General features: G+C 46.8%; 2 protein-coding genes across 22 annotated transcripts in view; one reads left to right on the top strand and one right to left on the bottom strand.

The window, feature by feature from the left end:
• The window catches only part of PDK3 (pyruvate dehydrogenase kinase 3), a 114,373-nt gene extending 109,103 nt beyond the window's left edge, over positions 1-5,270 (top strand). For 12 of the 13 annotated variants that reach the window (XR_003612191.2, XR_015769480.1, XR_015769476.1 and 9 more), the window contains 2 exons: positions 350-448; positions 1,585-5,270. The gene's annotated coding sequence lies outside the window, so the exon portion shown is untranslated. The remainder of the gene's footprint in view (positions 1-349; positions 449-1,584) is intronic. The other variant, XR_015769485.1, reaches the window with a different exon arrangement.
• Positions 1-21,268, bottom strand: part of PCYT1B (phosphate cytidylyltransferase 1B, choline) — a 143,815-nt gene that overhangs the window by 31,694 nt on the left and 90,853 nt on the right. For all 9 annotated transcript variants that reach the window (XM_028122571.2, XM_028122569.2, XM_028122570.2 and 6 more), the window contains 4 exons: positions 19,999-20,150; positions 17,010-17,088; positions 5,679-5,821; positions 2,940-3,128 (listed from right to left, as the gene is read on the bottom strand). In XM_028122571.2, the coding sequence (XP_027978372.1) occupies positions 2,940-3,128; positions 5,679-5,821; positions 17,010-17,088; positions 19,999-20,150 (563 nt within the window). The remainder of the gene's footprint in view (positions 1-2,939; positions 3,129-5,678; positions 5,822-17,009; positions 17,089-19,998; positions 20,151-21,268) is intronic.

Below are 21,268 nucleotides of genomic sequence, written 5' to 3'. Positions count from 1 at the left end.
CCTGAAGTGGCATTTTGGCAACGGGCTTTGTCACAGAGCCTTAGAGCAGTTTTGGTACATCTGTTTCTCCACAATTCCATACCCTAACCCAAGCAGGGTGAAGGAAAGTGCCTCCAAGGGACAGTCCGATGGTGGGTGATACAGTGCTGGTCAGGAGAAAGAGGCTTGGGCCCAGGCTCCATCCCAGTACCTCCAAACTCCAAAAGTTCATAGTTTTCCTAGGCCTTTGTTACTTTATCTAGAACACAGCTACAATACTCCTTTCATTGTTTGGTTAAAATGGGTAAAGTAGATATAAAAAGGCTTTGGAAAAGTTTTAACCTGACATACAACTTCTAAACTGTAACAGCATGGTCATCAGCACCACTTCGCACTCTGCTGGAATGGAAGGGTGTGGATTTTTGATCACAGTTCTTCATAGCAAGCATGAGGTCCCTTGGGGGAGAAGGTAAGACTCTACCGTAGGGAGCAAACACAACTGCTGCGTCCAGGTGGGCAGCAGAAAGGTCAGGCTGGAGGAGGTGGCAGGGAGTAACAGTGGCCAGTGGTGTGCACATGGCAACCTGGAGGTCATGCCCTCCTGGAAAGAAATTTTAGAATGTTGTGGAAGGCCCAGCAAACCCATTCTGCCAACTGAATTTGATCCACGCCCAAGTTGAACCAAGCACCATAAGCAATAAAAGGCTAAAGGTATATATCTGTATCAAACTAAATATATGATATAGAGCTAAATTCAGAGGGTTAAACCTCATCATTGCAGACGCTAGAAGGTTCTGTGAATAGGTCTCTCTCCCGCACCCATGAATCTATCCGATCCAGACACATTTATGGAATACCCACTATAAAAAGCTACATACAGAGCCGCATACCAGTTCTGTCATACCAAGTTCTGTACTTTAAGTCCTTCTATTTTGTACTTCTCCAAGTTGAGGTAATTTGTAACAGTACTGTATTTGCAGGTAATGCAGATCCTCTATTTTAAGAAATGAGTTCTAGTCCCAAATCCACAAATAAAGAATTATTATAATAATAGCATATTCATGAAAAGCAAATTACTTATCTTGGCGTTTAACATCCTTGTAACTATTCCTGTACTTTTAATGTCAACAGAAAAAAAGCAATGTCTAAGTCTGGCTGATATGGTAAATTAATGTTAATAACAGTTTTGACACTAATAGCAAGTTTTAAAAAGAAAAACCTCCAGACTCGAAACTGGGTTTCATTTCTTAAAAATCACCGCAGCTAGCTGTCACCAGACTCCTCTAGAACAATTCCAGCTACTATTTCACCTTCACTGGGAGCCTGAAACAACTAAAATCTATAAATCATAGACATTCTCTTCCTTCCCTGCCTATGCTCACTCCAAGTGGAGAAAATATCCACCCCCTTGAGTTACAATACCAGAGACACATTTCTCTGCAGAGACACATTTCTGAATCCCTATAAGGAAGTGAATACCCACATGGTTTCATTTAAAAAAAAAAAAAAAAACCCACTAGCTGTTTGTCCAGCCCCTGAACATAGGTTGTGAAAATGTGAACTATTAAAGTACACACTAACGGGAAATTCTACACTTTGTTATAGATGCCATGGAAGCCCAGAGACCAAGTTCTGCACCTTCTCTTCACGTTCTTCCTAGCACTGTGCAAATACAAGCACATGAATAAATGGCCCGTGAATTAAACTGATTTGAGCCGAAAACTTGAACAGGCCCACATGGAGAGTGAAAAGGAACCCAGCACTTGGCTCCTCCACTATCGCTAGCTCTTTCTAAAAGTCATTGAAAGCTCAAGCAGCCCCTTGCAAACCCTCTACCCCTCTCAGACTCAGCCAGTAGGACCTGATTGGCCTACAACACCCACCTCTATAATCATTTAGAGGCCACTAGACTTGAAGCAAAGCATCTCTTCCAACTTCTCAAACATTGTTCTTTTTCTATTACTAATTGAGTGTTTTACTTTTAGATAATCCTATAATGAACCAGCTCAAATGAGCAGAGGCAGCAGTGACAACCCATCAATAAAATAATTAAGCCGAAGTGGATTTTGTTAGAGACTTCTCATGTCATAATAGAAAATCTAGGCTACTTAAAATCAAGGAAATCAAATGGAATCGCTTCGTTTGGTTTTAAAAAGGAAGGCTAGCTTTAAAAGATCTCTTTGATAGAACCCTCATTAATGCTTTGACAATACTGCTTCTTTACTCTCGAAGTACATGCACAATAGAAATACCAATGGAGTATGAGGTGGTTTCCAGAAATTTCTTTTCTCTTTTCATAGCTTCCACTCAGAATTGTCTATAGAATTTAGAAGAGACCCTCTACACTTTCTCTAAGATTTAGATCATGGTCTCAGTTCCCTAAGACTTGCATACTTTATCCCAACACCTATATACCATGGAAAAACGGGAAAATCGGGGCATGACAGCCACAGATGCAGGGCAAAATCCTACCTCTTCTTTCTCTCTCTCTTACATGCAATGGAAGAGGAAGGTTCCTGACCAAAAAGCTGGCCAAGGCAGCTGGGTTTCTGTTGCCCTCTTCTCCCCTGGTGGATCCAAGAGCCCATTAGCTTTATCTCACAACACAAATGCCATGACACCACTGACCCACTTGACTCTCACCCGAAAAGCTTTGCCTCATTTCCAACTGAAAGACTACGATGAGCTAAAGAACCAACCTCTGCAGTAACAGACATTCAACATTTACCAAATGGCTTCAAGGTCTGGACAAGAAATAGAAACAGCAGAACTGGCTCTGGGTGCTATCGGGTGCCTTATTGAGGGATAAAGCCGAAACTAAATAAATGACGTGGACTTGAAGCTACTCAGGCTGATGCCCATGTTGGACTGAGATAAGGGACACCCTTGAGTGGAGCCATGAAAATGAAGAGAAAGCAAAAACGTCCATCACTGCAGGGCCAAGTGAAATAATTACATACCCATGCGCCATCAGGCCCAAACAGCTCTAGGAAGTTGCCAATGAATTCCCTCGACTTCTCTTCCCACTTCTGAATTAGATCATGACTCTTTTCTTCCACTCTGTTGACAAATTCCTTTGATCTCTCCTCGACATTCTTGACCTTTTCCTTCATCTTGTCTACCTGGTTTTGGAAGCGGTACTTCTTTTCCTGGTCAAAAATGAAAAGAGAAAAAAGAGATTTATCCCAGAGGGCATGAGAGAGACCAGTCATTCACACTAATGGTCACTTTATTTCAACTTGTGTTTGTTCTTAACCTGAAGAGTCAGGATGTTGCTATTTCCAAGGGCTAGATTGACGGGAGGCACATCTCTTGTAAGAGAAGTCGTTTGTCATGAGTCTACTTGGATATGTAAAATGAAATACAAGTGATTTTAATATTCTTTTTTGTAAACATCAGAGTTGAAGTCACTTATATAAGAACCAAAAATACATATTTACTGTTTATTACAGGTAGCTATTGGACAAACACCCCCCCCCAATTCTCCTGGGATTTAGACAAAAGTATGGATTGTCCATAGAATGGTCACTCAGAAGCCACCCAAGTTCTCGGTTTTACTGGGACACTGTTAAAGCCAGTACTGGTTGAAATCGGCCACTGGCTGGGCCTTAAAAGCCATGTGTGACACTGTAATTTTCATTGCAATGATATTTTCCATTAAGCTAACTGAACTGCATCCATTTCCTTGGTGATGAAGACAGCTTTTGTCCTGATAGCTTCTCTGGACTGAGATTTTTGCCCTTCTTATAGCCCTTATGCAGCAGTGCTATTTCCGTGTGCGTGGAAGGCCTTGTATGTTGGGCAAGTCACGGGCCATCTCTAAACTTCAGTTTCTTCCTCTGTAAAATGGGGATAATTACCATCCCTACCCCATCAAGTTGCTGTAACAATTAGGTCAGATTACGCACGTGAAGTGCTTGGCACAAAGCCTGGCATTTTAAAAGTAAAAGCGCAGTGTGTGTTGGCTGTTTGATTCTGATGAAGCAGCGTAAGCCTTTCCTCGTGTTACCCGATGAGAGTGCTATCAAACCACGAAAAGTACGTGACATGGAGGGTCTTCCCCTCCATGAAGTCATGATATATTTTCTCCTCACAGGGCAATAAGGTTTTCTTCTTCAGTATACGGGACTGAAGTTCCTATCTCAGAATTTTCTTGAGACACCTGAAATATTGCAAAACTGGGGCAGGATTCCCAGATTCAGACCTTCCAAACTGGACTGCAGCCTCAGGGTGGGGTGTGAGCTCCGGGTAACGTGCCGCTGTCAGGGCCAGCCCGGGCCAGAGCGACCGGCCGCCACCTCCACTCTGCCTGAGGGGCCTCGGCCAGGCCCCCTCTGAGCACAGTGTCACCTGTGTCTAAGCGGCGGGACTTGGACTGGGTGACTGGCCACTGGCAAATCCCTGCCTCCTCTGAGGCCCTGTGCTTCATCGATGTGCCCGTCCAGCACATTCGACCCTGTCTGTGAGTGGCAGCCAGCCTGTTGGCACGGAAAGGCAGCGAGCATGTCCGTGTTGACTACACGGTTTCTTGAGCTAAGCGGCTTAGCTAAAGGCCGTTAGGAGAGAATGAGCGATAACTTTTGGAAATGGTTTAACATGCTTGGATGGCTGACTGGATTCAATTTAAAAGAACAGACAGTTTAAATTATTGAAATAACCAGGGCTTTATTCTCTATAAGATACCAAATAATCACTTTGATGGAATTCTTTTCAGCCACTTGTTCTGGTGCCACTTGAACCCCAACATTTTCTGTTCTGTTGCCCGACTTGTGTGAAGCCACGGAATAACCACTGGTGGACAATTAATAAACCCCTCATCATCTAGAAGGCACCGAGGATCGATGTGGTTAAGCTGCTGGATAGTTATGGCTGCACATAAGCATCTAGTTTTGTAGAAAAATCACTCTTTGAAAACCTACTGGAGGGGACTGAAATTCTGTATGGATGAAGGGTTCCTGTTTTAATCAACTTTGTCACCTCCTCGGAGTCCAGGCAAATACAGTTGTCCAGATGCGCTAACATCACCTCTGGCTGGTGGACTGGAGGTGAACTGCCCTCTTAGCTTTGTAACAGCCTGTTTTGCTTGTTTTAAAGATTGTTTTAACAGTTGCTCTATTATTAAACTAACAGCAGGTCTGTGGGAACAATACGGCACGAATGCAAAAGGAAGCCAAAGACTTTAGGCTTTATTTAAGCAGCTGTAATCTCTCTGGACAATAAAAAGAAATGGCTCTTAAGGTTTCTAATGAGCATCTGTAAGGCCTTAATAAAACAAAAAAATTTAAAACTCATTTTCTCTGGGTTTAGCTTTTCATTGCCTCTGCCTGCCTTCCTTCCCTTTGAGCAGAAGACGATGCTTGCCTTTCAGGACGGCAGATCTCCCAAACACCCTTCAGTTAAGTCTGAGAACTCTCGAAGACGGAGGTTGGAGCAAGAGGAAGGGAGGCAGCTCCTTTATAAAACGTGGAGCTCACTACCAGAGGCTTTGGTCGACTTATGTTAGCCCTTTGGACACTGGTTTCTCCATCTGTAAAATGGGGCTAATACATCACTGGGTCATTTTGTGGACTGCGTGGTGCTGGAATTTAAATTAAAACAAAAGAACACTGTGAGGCATACAGCAAGCACTCAACAAACGGTGGCAGTGCTGGCGTGTGTGGTGGTCGTCGGAGGACACGGGGCGGGGGGGGTACACTTACATTTATAAAGCTGACATTTAGCTCCTTGGCGGTGTACCCTCTCTGGAGGTTGCGTCGGGCATAAACATCATAGTCACGGACGATTCTGGTGATGATGTCTGATGTTGAGATGCCTTCCGTTCTCTGAGTTGGAACAAACATTCCTGTTCAAAGAGTAAAGAGGAGATAAAGAGGAAAAAAAGTGAGATGGTCTCAGCTGCCCCATTTTCTGCAAGAGCTCTCGTTTCCAGGACAGAGTGGCAGCTCCCGGGTGTGCGAGTGCGGCTTCTGCATGTGACGCCAGCTGGCTGGGCCGGGCTCAGCTCCGTGCACTTCCTGCCTGCCCGCCGCCCTGGCCCTGGGCCCTGGGCGCTCCTGGCATTCGTTCGGGCCACGGCCTTCTTTTCTGCCTCGGATCCCCCTTCCCTGCCTAGACCAGCTGCAGCCTTCCCCCTCCTCCTGCAGGGCCCAGCTTCAAGGTGTTGTTCCTGGCAAGTCCTTCCTGACATCACCAAGCAGAAGCCACAGCCTCGAGGACACAAACGCGTCTTCCATTAACAAACGCATTTTAAATACCTGTCTCCTTGTCAAAAGGGAACATTTTCAAAGTAGAGATCATGCCTCAACGGCCAGCCCCCAGCTCAGTGCCTTTTTCTGGCACATGGAAGGGGCTCGATAAATGCAAATTAAATGAGTAAGTGACTAGAGAGTCACCAGCGTGGCAGGCAAGTCCTCTGCTTCCCTAAGGAAATCTGCATCACATTCGGTTGAGGAAAAAGACGCAAAAGGTACTATCTCGTCATCTCCCATTTGAAGACATGCCTTTGGGATGCTAGATTATTTTATCTCCCTCACAAAAGTCTACTCTGGGATGGTGGTTTCATCACTCAGGACCCTTTCATCTAGAACACGTGCGACTGAGTAAAAATAAGCACAGAGGATGCCAAGTTCTAACAGACCTTCCTTAGCATCCTCAAAGCTGCATTTGGGCGCACTGATAGGGGGCCACAAGAGGTCACACGTGTTATCAAGGCAAGGGTGTGGTTAATGCTTACACCTGTCGTCAACTGAAACGACATGTTGGCAAGTGAGGTCTTTCTACCCAGCATGATTATGGCCATTCAGAGATATCAGGGGTGGGATGGCATGACAGACAGGGCCTAGGGACAAGGGTGCTGGGTTCTCAGTTTGGAGACTTGGGCAAGACTCACACCTCAGAAGTCAAGTTACTTAACCTCAGTGTCCAACACTGAGAAATGAGGTGACCGGACAAGATGACCTTGGGCTCATCTGTGCCACTCCCTTCTCCGTCACTCCCCATGTCCAATCAATCTCCTTCCACTCACCAGTCTACTTCCTAAAAGGCTCCCCGATTCACCTGCTTTTCTCCATCCTCCACCTAAAGCCATCGAACACCATCTAGTTCAAGGATTATATCAAGAGCCTCAAAACCAGTCTCCGGCCATGTTGATTTTTATTCCCTCAGCCCTGGTCTACACATAGCAGGAGCCACAGAGCAGTCTTTCAAAACAGAAATCAGAGGGCTGCCCAACATCTTTCACTGGCTTTCTACGGTCCTCAGGATTCAGATCCAAATCCATACCTGGGCTCTGTGGTGGCTTGCTTTACCCCTTCCCTGCACGCTCTCCAGTCTCATCGCAGACCTGCTCCCCAACCTCACTGCCTAAGCCAAGGCCCCTGGGCTCCACCACTGTAAGGGGCCCCATTCTCATTGGATTCTCTGGAGCTGGGCAACAAACTGAGCCTGCCTGAGCCCCACCACACTGGTCTTCAGCGTCCTGAGAGGGCAGGCCCCGTCCCCTCCCTGTGCCACAAACACACTCTCTACCTGGCTAACTCTTGGTCATTCATTGGGTTTCACCTTTAGCGTCACTTCCTCAAAGAAATCTCTCAATCCCTGGGCCAGCTCTTCTGGCTTCTTATTCCCTCCCATGGTCCACTGCTCTTTTCCTTCAACTATTCCAAGGTCTTTATAAAACAGCTTCTTCAGTACCTGCCCTCCCCACTTGACAATAAGCTGCATGAGGGAAGGAACTGCTCCTGCATTATTCTCCTTTAAATTCTCAGCCCCGGGTGGCAAGCGGGCACTGTAAGAGGACTACTGACTCTAAGTGCCTTTCCCAATCCAGTTGTAATTCGTTAGCCCTCGGTGGACTTGTCTGTGTTGCAGCCCCCTCTGGGGTGGCGCCCTGAGCGGGCCCCCGGTGTCTGCTGCACATGTAGGTTGCAGCAGCAGGTTGCCACTGCCCGTGTGTGAGACAAAGCATCCGCTTTCGAATGTTCTGTGGCTCGGAGCACAGAGCTGGCGTTTACCACTAGGTCCGAAACTACTCCTATCACCTTCTGAGAATATGGACCCGAACACAGAAGACCAAAGCGAAGGCAGAGGGTGTGAACATCCCAACACCTGTACCTAGACCGCACCCAACCGAGCCAGCTGGGCAGGGGGCTCTGGGGGTTGGGGGAACGCTGAGTGGTCCCAAGCCGGAGGGCTGAGACAACATCCTCACCTCGGTGGGGGCAGCAGGGAGCTTTCTAGTGAGCACTGTGTCCCCTCGTTCAGTAGGCAGGTACTTTTCCCACACCCCTACTGCCTGGTGAAACGTCCAGAAGATCCTCCAGCTACTAGCAGATTTCAGCAAGTCACTTAGGCACTGGTGACATGAGCTCACCCTTTCTGTGAAGCCGCAGAGTGAGGTCTCCGTGGCTGAGTGACTGGAAGTTGCAGACGGGGACAAACTTGCTTTGCTGGTGGGGAGGTAGGTCTCTGAAAGAAGCCAAGCCCTCTGCTGACATAATGAGGCACCCGGCTTCCTCCAAGTCCTAATTAGTGCTCTGCTAAAAATATTCAGTAATGAGCGCACTCAGAGAACCTTTTTGTCATGCTTTTCCGAATTGCAGTGTTTGCTTCTGGAGCTATTTTAAGCCACAGCCAAGCACATGTTAATGAAGGAGCCTCGGCGGTAGTAGGGCCGTACTGGCAGGAAGATGAGGACCGGGGCCCAACCGTCTGCTTCATTTGTGCACCGTCCTTTCGTCCAGCTTTGCTGGACGGTTTTGACATGTACTCTGACAAGCAAAGCAGAGCACGCTGTGAAGTTTGATTCATGCCCTCGATATCTCTGGCTTCGTTTAAAGTGACTTTTGACTTTTAAAAGAGACCTGAATTAGAGTGCAAAAGCCCAGTGCGTGTGCTTAGGCCATTTCTGAGCATCTTTCTCTCAGGATGAATGCCCTGGCCTTCTCTGCCGTGGCTCTCCCTTGCTGAGCCATCAGCAGAGCAGATCAAGGGACCTGCGTGGATGAAGAGTCACACGTGGTCTTCCACCTGTGCTGCCAGGGCAAAGAGAACACCACCAGACTGTTCAATCTGAAGATCGAGTCAGGGCCGATTGAAGATGGGCACAATCCCCGTCCCCTGGGATGACTTGCTCATAACTAAGAGAATGTGGTATTAGTGACACTGCGGCACTTCCAAGGCTAGGGCGCAAAAAGCCTTGAGGCTTCTGTCAAGATTGCTAACTCTCCAATGCCTCCTCCTAGGACGCACACTCCTGTAATGCAGCTGCCACGCTTTCAGAAGCCCATGCAACAAGGAGAGGCCACAGGTAGGCGCTGCAGTGTCGTCTTCCCCCCAGCCCCACGCTGAGCTCCCACTGCAAGCCAGATGCCAGGGCACCATCTGGGACCCCCAGCCCAACTGGGGCTTCAGATGATGGCAGCCCCAGTCAACAGCTGAGTACAGCCATTTGAGAGACCCCTAGCAAGAACCGCCCAGCCAAGCCTTTGCTGAAATCCTGCCCTACAAAAACATGAGCAAAATAAAGTGGCTCTTTTAAGCCACTAAATGTGGGAGTAATTTGTTATGCAACAATAGGGTGCTGGATCACTTTGAGTTAGGAAAATATTGGACCTGTTCCTATACCTTAAAATCGGGAAAGCAACTTTTTCTTAGCTCACTAGAGGCTACTCGCCCAGAAATAAAACCACCACCAAATGCATGCTTTTACTTGACAAGGTAGCTGAGAAACTGTCCCCCTAGGGAACGCTGATTCCATTCACCCTGGGTGAACCAGATACCTGGTCTAGATTCTTGCTACTCTAAGTGAGCTCTGTGGACTTGCAGGACCTACCAACCGAGGAGCTAGAAATGGGATCTTAGGGGCGCCTGCGTGGCTCAGTCGGTTAAGTGTCTGCCTTTGTCTCAGGTCATGGTCCCAGGGTCCCGGGATCAAGTCCCATATCGGGCTCCTTGCTCAGCAGGGAGCCTGCTTCTCCCTCTCCCTCTGCCTCTGCCTGCTGTTCCCCCTGCTTGTGTTCCCTCTCTCATTCTCTCTCTGTCAAATAAATAAATATTAAAAAAAAAGAAATGGGGATCTTAGGTCCCACCAGACCTAATGAACCCAAATCTGCATTTAAAAAGATCCTGCAGGCAAGGAAAACAAAAGCAAAAATAAACTATTGGAACTACATCAAAATAAAAAGCTTCTGACGGTGAAGGAAACAACCAACAAAACAAAAAGACAGACAACCTACTGAATGGGAGCAGATATATGCAAATGACATATCCCATAAGGGGTTAGTATCCAAAATACATAAAGCACTTATACAACACCAAAAAACAAACACCAACACCAAAAAATCAATCCAATTAAAAATGGGCAGAAGACATGAAGATGACATACAGATGACCGAAAGACACATGAAAAGATGTTCAACATCACTTGTCATCAGGGAAATGCCAATCACAACTACACTGAGATATCAGCTCACCCTGTCAGAATGGATACAATCGAAGACAGAATAAACAGCAGGTGTCGAGGCGAGGATGTGGAGAAAAAGGAACCCTCGTATACTCTTGGTAGGAAAGCAAACTGGTACAGCCACTGTGGAAAAGACTATGGAGGTTCCTCAAAAAGTTAAAAATAGAATTACCAGAGGATCCAGTAATAGTATTACTGGGTGTTTACCCAAAGAATACAAAAAATTAAGAAAGATATATGCACCCCGATGTTTACTGCAGCATTGTTTACAATAGCCAAGATACGGAAGCAGCCCAAGTGTCCACTGATAGGTGAACGGATGAAGATGTGGTACATATGTACAATGGAATATTACTCTTCCATAAAAAAGAATGAAATCTTGCCATTTGCAACAACATGGAAGGATCTAGAGGGTATTATGCCAGGTGAAATAAGTCAGAGAAAGACAAATACCATATGATTTCATTCATATGTGGAATTTAACAAACAAATGAACAAAGAAAAAAAGACAAACCAAGAAATAGACTTAACTATAGGGAACAGTTAGATGGCTACCAGAGGGGAGGTGGGTGGGGGGGGTGGGGGAAACAGGTGATGGGGATTAAGAGCACACTTATTGTGATGAGCCCTGAGTCATGGATAGAACTGTTGAATCACTGCATTGTACATCTGAAACTATTGAACTAACTGCATGCTAACTGTACAGGAGTGGAGGGGACGGGAGAGGAAGGGAAAGAGAAGGAAAGCAAGATCACGTAGGGGTCCACAGTCCCATTTACATCTGACAAGCACTGGTCTATACCAGGTCCTTCACGGCAGTTTTAGGGAAGGAACAGCCGGCTCACAGCTCAGATCTTAAAAGACTTAGAAAGGTAACCATCACTCCATGCCATAAACCATCTCCCTTCCTTCTCCCCTCCTACTCCTGCCATGTTCCTCAGCAGTCTTGCAAGTCTGAAGGTTTCCAGCTGTGGGGTTTCCTTTCCTGGAGCCCCTTACAGACAAGACTGGGATCTGAGAATGCCGGGCCTTCCGTTCTCACCCAGTGCTCCCGACCACCGAGGGAGGGAGGCCTTTTTGAGAACATGGTATAGAGCTGACCACCAGCCCTGCTGGGGGTAGCATGGAGCTTCCCCAGCTGCCCCGAAGGGGTTTGAACCAACAAAAACACCATCAGGGACACTAAGTATATTATGGATAACAAAATACTTTTCTGAAATATTATCCAATGTCGTTTTCATTTCTGGGGATGATGTCTGTCCTGAGGCCCCATTCCCACTGATGTGGAGACCTCCATCACCTCAGGGGAAAGTAAATGTAGCTGAGAATACAGGACACTACATTCAGCTTTTGACTTCTAAAACTGGCTCTTTTGAAGGCTGATTTCAGAAAGAATAGTTATCAAAGCTAAGGCTTTCACTTGAAAGAGCCATGCTTTGAGGACTACAAAAAGGGTTTTCTAAATCCCAGAAGTGTCCCTTTAATTATGAAGAACCAGAGGCTGAGTGGACTCAGAGTATAGAATATTTTCCTGTAAGCCTTGGGGTGGGGAAAACATGAAATTACCCAAGTGGCAGCTTCCTGCCCTCCAGGCGGAAGAAAAACCCCTCCTTGCACTGAGGGGAAAGAATCCAGAGAGGAATGAGGGGCACCGCACAAGTGAGAGAATGTGAGCAGGACCTATCCTTTGCCCAGACTCAGAGTCACAGCCCAGGGGCAGGGACAGGTAAGAGATCCCATTAGAAAGCCCAGAGCACAGAGGGGGGTGCCTGGGGGGTTCAGTTGATTAGGCGTCCGACTCTTGATTTCAGCTCAGGTCATGATCTCAGGGTCGTGGGATTGAGCCCCGCATCAGGCTCCGCACTGGGTATGGAGCCTGCTTAAGATTCTCTCTCTCTCTCTCTCTCTCTCTCTCTCTCTCTCTCAAATGGGGAGGGGCAGAGCACAGGGGCTCATACCCTGTTTACCTCCAGGACTGACATGACTCCCCCGACAGCGCTCCAGTAGATTATGGAGGACATTTTTAAAGTTCTCAGGGGCCCTCTGGGGGGACACTGGAGGTAGTGGAGATTTGGAATCAGCATGACCACTGGGTGGGACGCTGGTAGCAGAGGGAAGGGATCTTGCAGCAGAGGCTGTGGCAAGAGGGGGCCGGAGGGGAGGGGAGGGAGGGATGTGTCGAGAAGCATCAGGAGGCTATGACAGGGGCCTGAAAGCCACAGATGAGGGCAGAGCAGGTTTGATATCACACAATGAAAGATCAGCAAGAACCAGTCCCTCACCCCATGCCGGGCCAATACAGAGGCCCTAGAATTGTAGATCACCCCAGAAGAAAAAGGCTAAGAGTTGACTCTACATAAGTCCCAGGGCAAACCTAGAAGGGTCTGAATTACTGTAAACTTTAGGCATGGTTTTTCCTGTTCATCTATGGAAATGGGGGCTCCTAAGTCAGTTCAGCTACAGAAATGACTCCTGGCTGCCTACCCAATTGACCCTTCCCCCATAAGAGACCTGCTCATGGCACTTCCCAGACACTGAGTGGCATCTGGCTTCATGTGACATAGAGACTTCAGTCTAAACGACCCCATTCTGCCAGTCTCCATCTCTGCTCTCATCTCTCCACACCCTATACTAGATGAATGTTGGTTTTCTCCAAACACGCCGTACTTCTTCATACACTCCCACCTTTGGACAGGCCTCCCCGGCCTATTGAACATACCCCTCCAGAGGCTTACAATACTGTGATGTAACTGGGCGCCTGGGTGGCTCAGTCGTTAAGCAGCTGCCTTCAGCTCAGGTCATGATCCCAGGGTCCTGGGATCAAGTTCCGCATCGGGCTCCCTGCTCACCCGGAAGCCTGCTTCTCCCTCTCCCACTCCCCCTGCTTGTGTTCCCTCTCTCGCTGTGTCTCTCTCTGTCAAATAAATAAAATCTTAAAAAAAATATTGTGATGTAACTACTTATGTCTGTCTCCGCTCTCTCCACTGGGTGAGGGCTGTCTTATTCACAGTTGCATCCCATCTTCCCTCCAACAGTTCCTGGCTTGTTGAACACACTCAGGCAACTCATGGGTTCACCAGTGAGGGGCAACACCATCCAAAGATTGGAAATGTGCCGCCTTGGGAGGTAGGAGCTCCCCCATCACAGGGGATGTTCAAGTACCAGTTCTACCAGGAGCTGGAGGTGATGCCACGGAGGGCCTAGGAGCCTGGGTTTGTGACCCTCAGGAACCCATCCTCCCTTAAGAGTCTAAAGGTCCATAAGTACTGGGGAAAGGCTGTGGTGGCAGCAGGTTGAAGGGGAGGGATGGTGGGACCAGCCACATTGCGGGGGGGGGTGGTTTCCAGTGGTCCCAGAAACAGGAGAAGACGACTCTGATGGGGGCAGCTCCAGTATGACGGGTGTATTTGGCTTCTTGAGCTCTCTCAGTAAAGCCGATGGTAACTCAGAAGACTAGAGTGTCTGGACGTGCCAGGCAACGGTTTAATGGCTGGAGGAAGGTATGCATGGATGCATCTACAGTGCCTATCGGAGAGGCATATGATAGAAAGCAAAAGAGCAGAAAACCAACCAAGCCATTAAAAATCTACTTGTGCACCTGCCTTCCAGCTAAAATACCAATTCCAGCCCATCCTTTCCTCAAATTTTCCTTGCCCAAGATTCTCAGGCAGCAATAGACTTATGGGAGGTTTATGGAAGGTAGTCTGATGAAGGAGGGTGGACGGAGAGCCTAAGGAATTCAGGCTACTATGCCGCCTCCCTCCATCTTGGATACCTCCATTTTTAGGGTCAGGAAAACCATGTGACCCTTTAAGAAGATAGAAGTAATTACCTTTGCCCCATCTGTCTTTTTAAATAATCCAAATGGACAGAATCTGGGGAGGCTGAGTATTTAAAAAATCCTAGCAATGACTATTTTAATTCTTAGGTGATTACAGGAAACCCTGTGACATTGAAAACCTCAGCTCAGGGAAATAACAAGTGTTGGGTAGTGAGTGTATAGCAGAGACTGTTTTCCCATTATACATCTGGCCCCAAAGCACCTATAATTTGTGATTTATATTCTCTTGCCTTTTGTAAGACAAAGCGAGAGAAATGCAAATTCACAGATATAATTTTAAAGATCTTTCATTCAGATCACAGCCACTTTTGAAACAAGTCAAATGGCAAACGCTTTTATCTTTCCCTGAGAATTTCTGAGGCTATGGTGGCTTGGAGTAATTTAGTGCAGGTAGCCAACAACTCCCTTTAATAAAGGGGTGAAGGACTCAGGGGCCATGACACCAACGAAAAGCAAACAGATTAGATGCAAAGGTTGATATAATTACCCCCAAAATGCCCCTTAATCTAAATAATTTGTAAAACTCTACAAGACAGAGTGTGTGCCCAAATTATCTAGGTAAGCAGCTCTACTCCCTGCATAGTGGGAAGAGCCCTTGCAGACAAAAGACCTCCATCCTAAGCTGACTCCCCATCATACTCCATTAAAAGCACCCTCTTGATTAGCCAGCACTGAATGAGCTCTACACATGCACCAGGACTATGCTGGGGATGTGAAGATGGATGAGACATGGCGGAGACCATGGCACTTCATTCTAGCTAGGGATACACACACACACACACACACACACACACACACACACACACACACACAATCAGGATGCCATCAAAAGGGAGCTGAAAATAAGATCCATTTGCAAAGAGTATCTGAGGAGGGTTGGGGGAGGGTAGTGCTGAATTATGCCCCCGGGAGAGAGGGCATGTCAGGGGCTAGCTCCTCAACTGGGCATGGAATAGGTGTGGAAGCTCGGAGGAAGGGCATGTCCAGCCCAGAGAAGAGCTGGAGCCGAGGCGCTAAGTGGGGGTGCGTCTGGGCACCAGGATGGACTCCATGTGTCTGGAGTTTAGGGCCTGAGCAAGGCGATGCAGAGACCAGACTAGCAAGACTGAGAGGCTGTGCAGGGCCAAGGGACAAAGACCCAATCACAAAACCCAGGAGTGGTGAGAGAGACCGAAGGGAAAGAGAAGGTCCCAGAAGTGTCCCAGAAAGTAGAAGACAAAAGCACATAGGAGAGGAGAGTGGTCAGCAGGGTTGTTCTGTCCAGACGAGGACAGCAAAGAGGCCACTGGATTGGGTGGTCCGAAGGTCATCAGGGAACGGAGGGAGGATGGGACAGAAGTCAGAGCACAGATAGGTGAGGAATGACAGGGCGGTGAGCCTGCGAGGTGCCGGCAAGGGAGGCCACAACAAGGATGAGACTGCAGAAGGGAGAGGGAGGGCAGAAGAAGGATTTTGTTTTGTTTTTGTAGACTCTCAAATAATAGTAAGCTGAGAAGAAACTGCTGGAGTGTGAGAACCTTGCACACAGAGGAAGAATAAAGCAGACAGGCTTCAAGGAAGGGAGGAGGTGGATTCAGGTAAAGAAGTCGGCCTGGGGGGCGCCTGGGGGGCTCAGTCGTTGAGCGTCTGCCTTCGGCTCGGGTCATGATCCCGGGGTCCTGGGATCGAGCCCCGCATCGGGCTCCTTGCTCGGCGGGGAGCCTGCTTCTCCCTCTGCCTCTGCCTGTCACTCTGCCGACTTGAGCTCTCTCTCTCTGTCAAATAAATGAATAAAATCTTTAAAAAAAAAAAAAAGTCAGCCTGGGACAGAAAACCTACCCCTTTTCCTCAGGATGCAGGGGAGGGGGCAAGGGTACAAGGAGTTAAGGGTACATCAGGGCAGGAAGGCAAACGTTATAAAGGAACCTCAAGAATCCCCCTGAGGCTAGAAACCACAGATCTGTTCCGATGCCCAACAGTGATTTCCCTCAAGTCCTCAGCCGCAAAGGAATAGGAACAGAGAACTTGGCAAAGGAATGAACCGCAGGCAGTCTGCAATGGAAGGACACCCGCCTCTCTCCAGCCCCCCAATAACTCCCTGGGCCAGACTAGTCTCTAACCTTCAAAGAAATGCTTAGTGACAGCTGGGACAACTTCCAAAGCTCAGGCACATCTTCCCTCCATGACAGTGCTTAACAGTTTGGGGAAGGAAATATTTTACCTGATTTCCCAAATATTTACCTTTTTTTTTTTTTTTTTGCCTTTGCATGTGGTACCTGAGGCTGTAACTATCATGTGACAGGATGACAGATGGCAGGAATTTGGAGACAAGGAGTCCAGATTGTTAATTACCCCGTTATCTGGCTTCTGGAAGGAACTTTCGTGGAAGTATAACATAATTTCATTCTGAGGACCTAAATGTGAATGAGGAAAATGATTGCCCTTTAAATAATAGGGTCCTATGATTTTAGTCTGATGAGCCCTAAAATTGAGCCACACACTAGAAGCTGGTATACCTGTGGTATGGCAGAGTGCTTTGGTGTAGGAGTTAACTCTTCTATAAATACCTAAGTGGTGTCTTTCCTATGACTGAGCCTTAGCACATGTCAACAGAAGCTTGTAGAGGCTATTTGGCAGACGTCTGAAATGCCAGTGCCTTCCATGTATATGCTACAAGACTAGGGCAGAGGTCTCTTATTAAACCTGAGGGTCATAATGCAGTGGACAGGTGAGCACAGGGGAACTCACCTGCTTCCTTTATATGCTTGTAAACATCATCAGAACCAGCAGAAGAGTAGGGAATGTCATCATGGGCCACAAAGTCAATCTGTTGGAGAGAGAGAAGAGTGAGGTCAGCAGTGGGATGGATGTGCATATGCCTTTAAAAAAAAAAAAACTCTTTTTAAAAAAAGATTTTATTTATTTATCAGAGAGACAGAGAAGGCAGAGGGAGAAGGAGGCTCCCCGCTGAGCGAGGAGCCTGATGTGAGACTCGATCCCAGGACCCTGGGATCATGACCTGAGCCGAAGGCAGACGCTTAACCAACTGAGCCACCCAGACATCCCAGTGTGCAAATGCCTTTTGGAATAAAGTAGTCATAATAAAGCAGCTGAAATAAGCAGTTTATAATGTGCATTTGAATCCTTGACTGAAAGGTACTGCCAACTGTCTCCATTTCCGGGAGATAAAGGGAACTACATTGGTTGGTCTCCTTCACTGGTCCCTCTCTTTCCTCTGACAGTAGGCTTTCTAGGCCTTCTGTCCTGCCTTTAAACTTTCTCCTTGGAGAATTCATTCATGCTTCAGATTTTAATCAGCCTTGCTATGATGAGGAAGCCAAACCTCCATTTCCTGTCCCACTGATAGCAACAGGCCCTCACACTTAAGCCATGTTTTATGTGGTAAAAATGAATTCACAACTTTTTTCTCATTTGATCTCCCTAACCACCTTGCTAGGCAGGAGGGGCTCATACTACTGTTTCCGCTGGGACGGAAGGCTGCCTAAACTAGAAAACTTGTCAGATTTGCCCCATGTCACCCTTCGGCATCATTTTAAAATCAACCTTTTCGATATTTAATTCAGCCTGAAAACTGGTGTCCCCTCCCCGAGGCACCTCCACTTTCCCAGTGTACCTAGGCCCCAAACACCTTGGAATTGGCCTTCTTTCACTACTTCCTTTAGTCTCCAGGCACAAAGGTCCCAAGGCCCCGTGGGCTGTGTGCGTGTTCACGTGCTCATGGGAACGTCCCTGCACGCACGTGCGCCCGCCGAGCAGGTCCTCTCCGTGGCTGCTACAGGAAACCCAGGGCCCAGTGACCTGGACTACTGCTTCCAACTTGTACCTGACCTTCCTCACTGCAGCCTGTCTCCTTTCCAAACTACCCCTCTGTCACGTGGGGGGGCAGGTCCTTCTTAACTGGGTTTCTTTTTTTTTTTAATAATTTTTATTGTTATGTTAATCACCATACATTACATCATTAGTTTTTGATGTAGTGTTCCATGATTCATTGTTTGGGCATAACACCCAGTGCTCCACACAGAACGTGCCCTCCTCAATACCCATCACCAGGCTAACCCATCCCCCCACCCCCCTCCCCTCTAGAACCCTCAGTTTGTTTTTCAGAGTCCATCGTCTCTAATGGTTCGTCTCCCCTTAACTGGGTTTCTTCGTGTCATCCTTCTTCCTGCTGATCTCCCCTAGCTCCCTGTCTCCTACTCCATCAAATCTAAACTTGCTGCCTGCCTTTCGCAGCCCTTTGTAACAAGGCTTGATTCCACTTGGAGAGGTAGTTTACAGCAGGAGTCCCATCTGCCTGCCCCACTGCTTACTAGCTAGAGAAGTCATAAATTTAATCCTTAAATCAGTATTTCTGAACCTTGGCACTTGTGACATCTTGAGGTGGATTGTTCTTGGTGGGGGGTGCCCTGGCCTTTACCTGCTAGATGCCAGTAGCACCCCTCTAGCTGCGACAACCAAAAATGTTTCCAGACACTGCCAAATGTTCCTTGAGGGCAAATTCAAGCCCAGTTGAGAATCACTGGATTAAATGATGTCGTGATGGAAAAGCGCTAAAAATGATAACCGGTGCACAGTAAGCACTCAATGTTATTATTCAATCCATTCTTAGTGCTCAAACTTAGTTCCTCCTCCTCTCCAGCATATAACAACAACAACGACAATGACAATATCGGAGTGGCCATGATACTGAATGCAATTCATGTAGGAGCAAAGCCCCCAGGACAATGCCCGGCACATGGTGAATAATAAACGGCAGCCTCTGCTACCATCGTCAGTACCCCCATCATGCCTGGCACAAGTTGAATATACAATAGATGTTCAGTAAAAATGTGCTAGTGATTGCTGGAAGTAAATCATATTGTAGTTTCTCCTTTTGCTTTTTATTCGTGCTGGGAGATTATCTCCTCTGCTATTACCCATGCACATTTATCAGTGTTCTCTCTTCTCTTCTGCATCGGGGATTTAAAAATAGAAAAGAAAACTCTTAGAACAGCTTCATCTTGTGGGTGTTTTTTTTTTTTTTTTTTTTTTGGTACGGCTTATAAAAGGAAAGAATAGCTCCTAATGTGGAGCTGGTAGGGAGACACAAAGCACATAATTTCATGCAGATCAAAAGAATTTCTCATGTTTTCAACTAATAAAAATCTTGTATCAGTAGGAGTCTCAGGGTCACAAAATCACAGATAGAAAGTTCTTTCCTTAAAGGCTGACCTGTGCCCTGTGCCCTTCTGGATATAATGCGTATTCATTTGTTCCTTGAAAAAGGATGCCTGTGAATATACAAGCATCAATAATGATGATGGTGGTGGTGATGACAATGACATTTTAGAGCTCTGACTATGGGCCAGCCAGTGTTCAAAGGGTTTTACTTACATGATCTCATTAGATTCTCAAAACAGCCCCATGGGCGAAGTACTGACATCACGTGAGCTTACAATTTAGGTAAGTGGGTTCAATGTCTTGCTCAAGGTCCCACAGGTAGGAAGGGATAGAGGCGCACTTGGACGTGGGTGGTCTAGCTCTAGCCCCACAGTGAGGAAGTGAGAGGGTATCAGTCCCCAGGCCTGGGCAGAAGACAGGTGCTGTATCAAGTGACACCACATGACAGTTCCTGAAGTCACCTCTTTCAGAGAGTAGAAGCCTCTGGGCTTTCTGCATGTAGGCTGTAGAACCAGACTCTAATTCTTCTACTTAGAGAACATGGAAGAGTAAGTACCTTGTGTTTTTCCAGAAACTCTGGAGTGAGTGTCCACGGAGCATCTCTAATGACTTCATCCACATAGCGACAGTGTCTGAGAGCTTCATATCTCTCTGCTTCGTTCATCACAGTGAAACCTTTGAATTTGTGGGTGAGGTCATCACTGCAAACTGAAACAGACATAGACGTGAAAGGCTGCTACCTAGCCCAGGCCCTGCTCGCAGCCATCCTGGAACATCAGGGCTTGTTCAGCAAAACAAAAGGAGCTCAGCCTTACTTGGTACAGGATGTAATCAAACTTGTTTTTTTACAGGAACAAAGCATCAGGAAAGCAAAGCAAGCTGAAATCCATCAGCAATCGAGAATTCCATTTTGGTGCTAATTTTGACTTCATTCTCTGCTGCAACTTAACATTAAAATTATTCTCCACACTACCTAATGTGACTTCTGTATCTTTTATTTTTCTCTCCCACCATTCAGTAAAAATTACTATTCGGAAAAAAAAAAAAATGGCCAAATGACCAGAGAGAGAGAGGGAAGAGAGAAAAAGAAAAGAAGCAGGAGGCCTGAATTTTAGAAGATTTGAACAATCAGTTCCAATTCCCTTGCTGGATCATTGTACTTAGTAACCCAAGTGTGATTCCTTTGCATGCACGTGTGCATGGGCATACGCGCACATGCATCCATGTAAGCACACGTGCGCACGCACACACACACACTTCTGTTCCCCGGATTGAGGTCCAGTCACTATACATCAGACCACACAATCAAGAGGAGGAAGTCATAAAATAGAAGATCTGATCTAGCAGAATTCATCCTTGTAACATTTCTTATCCTTCCTAGATCTCAGGTTCCTGAATCTCCAAATGGGGGTTAATATCATCCACTATCAACCTTAGAAAGAATTTTTTGAGGATTTACATAAGAGTGCTTTGAAATAAACTGAACAAGAAATATTATTCATTATTCTATCCAGAATATATTTGTTTTTGGGAAAGGCAGCTTTCCTACATGTCAGGAAAAAGTGTCACTGTGGGTCTAGTCCCTGTTTACCAATATCCTGGTGAAGGTCACACTATAGCCAAACTGCCCTGACTGCTCTGTAAGAGGTTTTATGTACACACAATAAAACTTACAAAATTTAAGTGTTCAACATGTTTTAAAAACAAAAATACAATTATTTTCTTGGAATCGAAGGATGACCCACATCCAGAACCAAATCTAGCCACAGAGTGAGCACAGCCAACAGCTATAGCCAGCATCCTTGGAAAACCTCCTGGGGCAGCCC

This window comes from Eumetopias jubatus, unplaced genomic scaffold (assembly GCF_037043125.1).
Source record: "Eumetopias jubatus isolate StellerSeaLion01/CBP00866 unplaced genomic scaffold, mEumJub1_p1.0 scaffold_11, whole genome shotgun sequence".
Classification (NCBI taxonomy): domain Eukaryota; kingdom Metazoa; phylum Chordata; class Mammalia; order Carnivora; family Otariidae; genus Eumetopias; species Eumetopias jubatus.
Note: the sequence above shows the minus strand (reverse complement) of the source record. Positions and strands in the feature narration are given on the sequence as shown.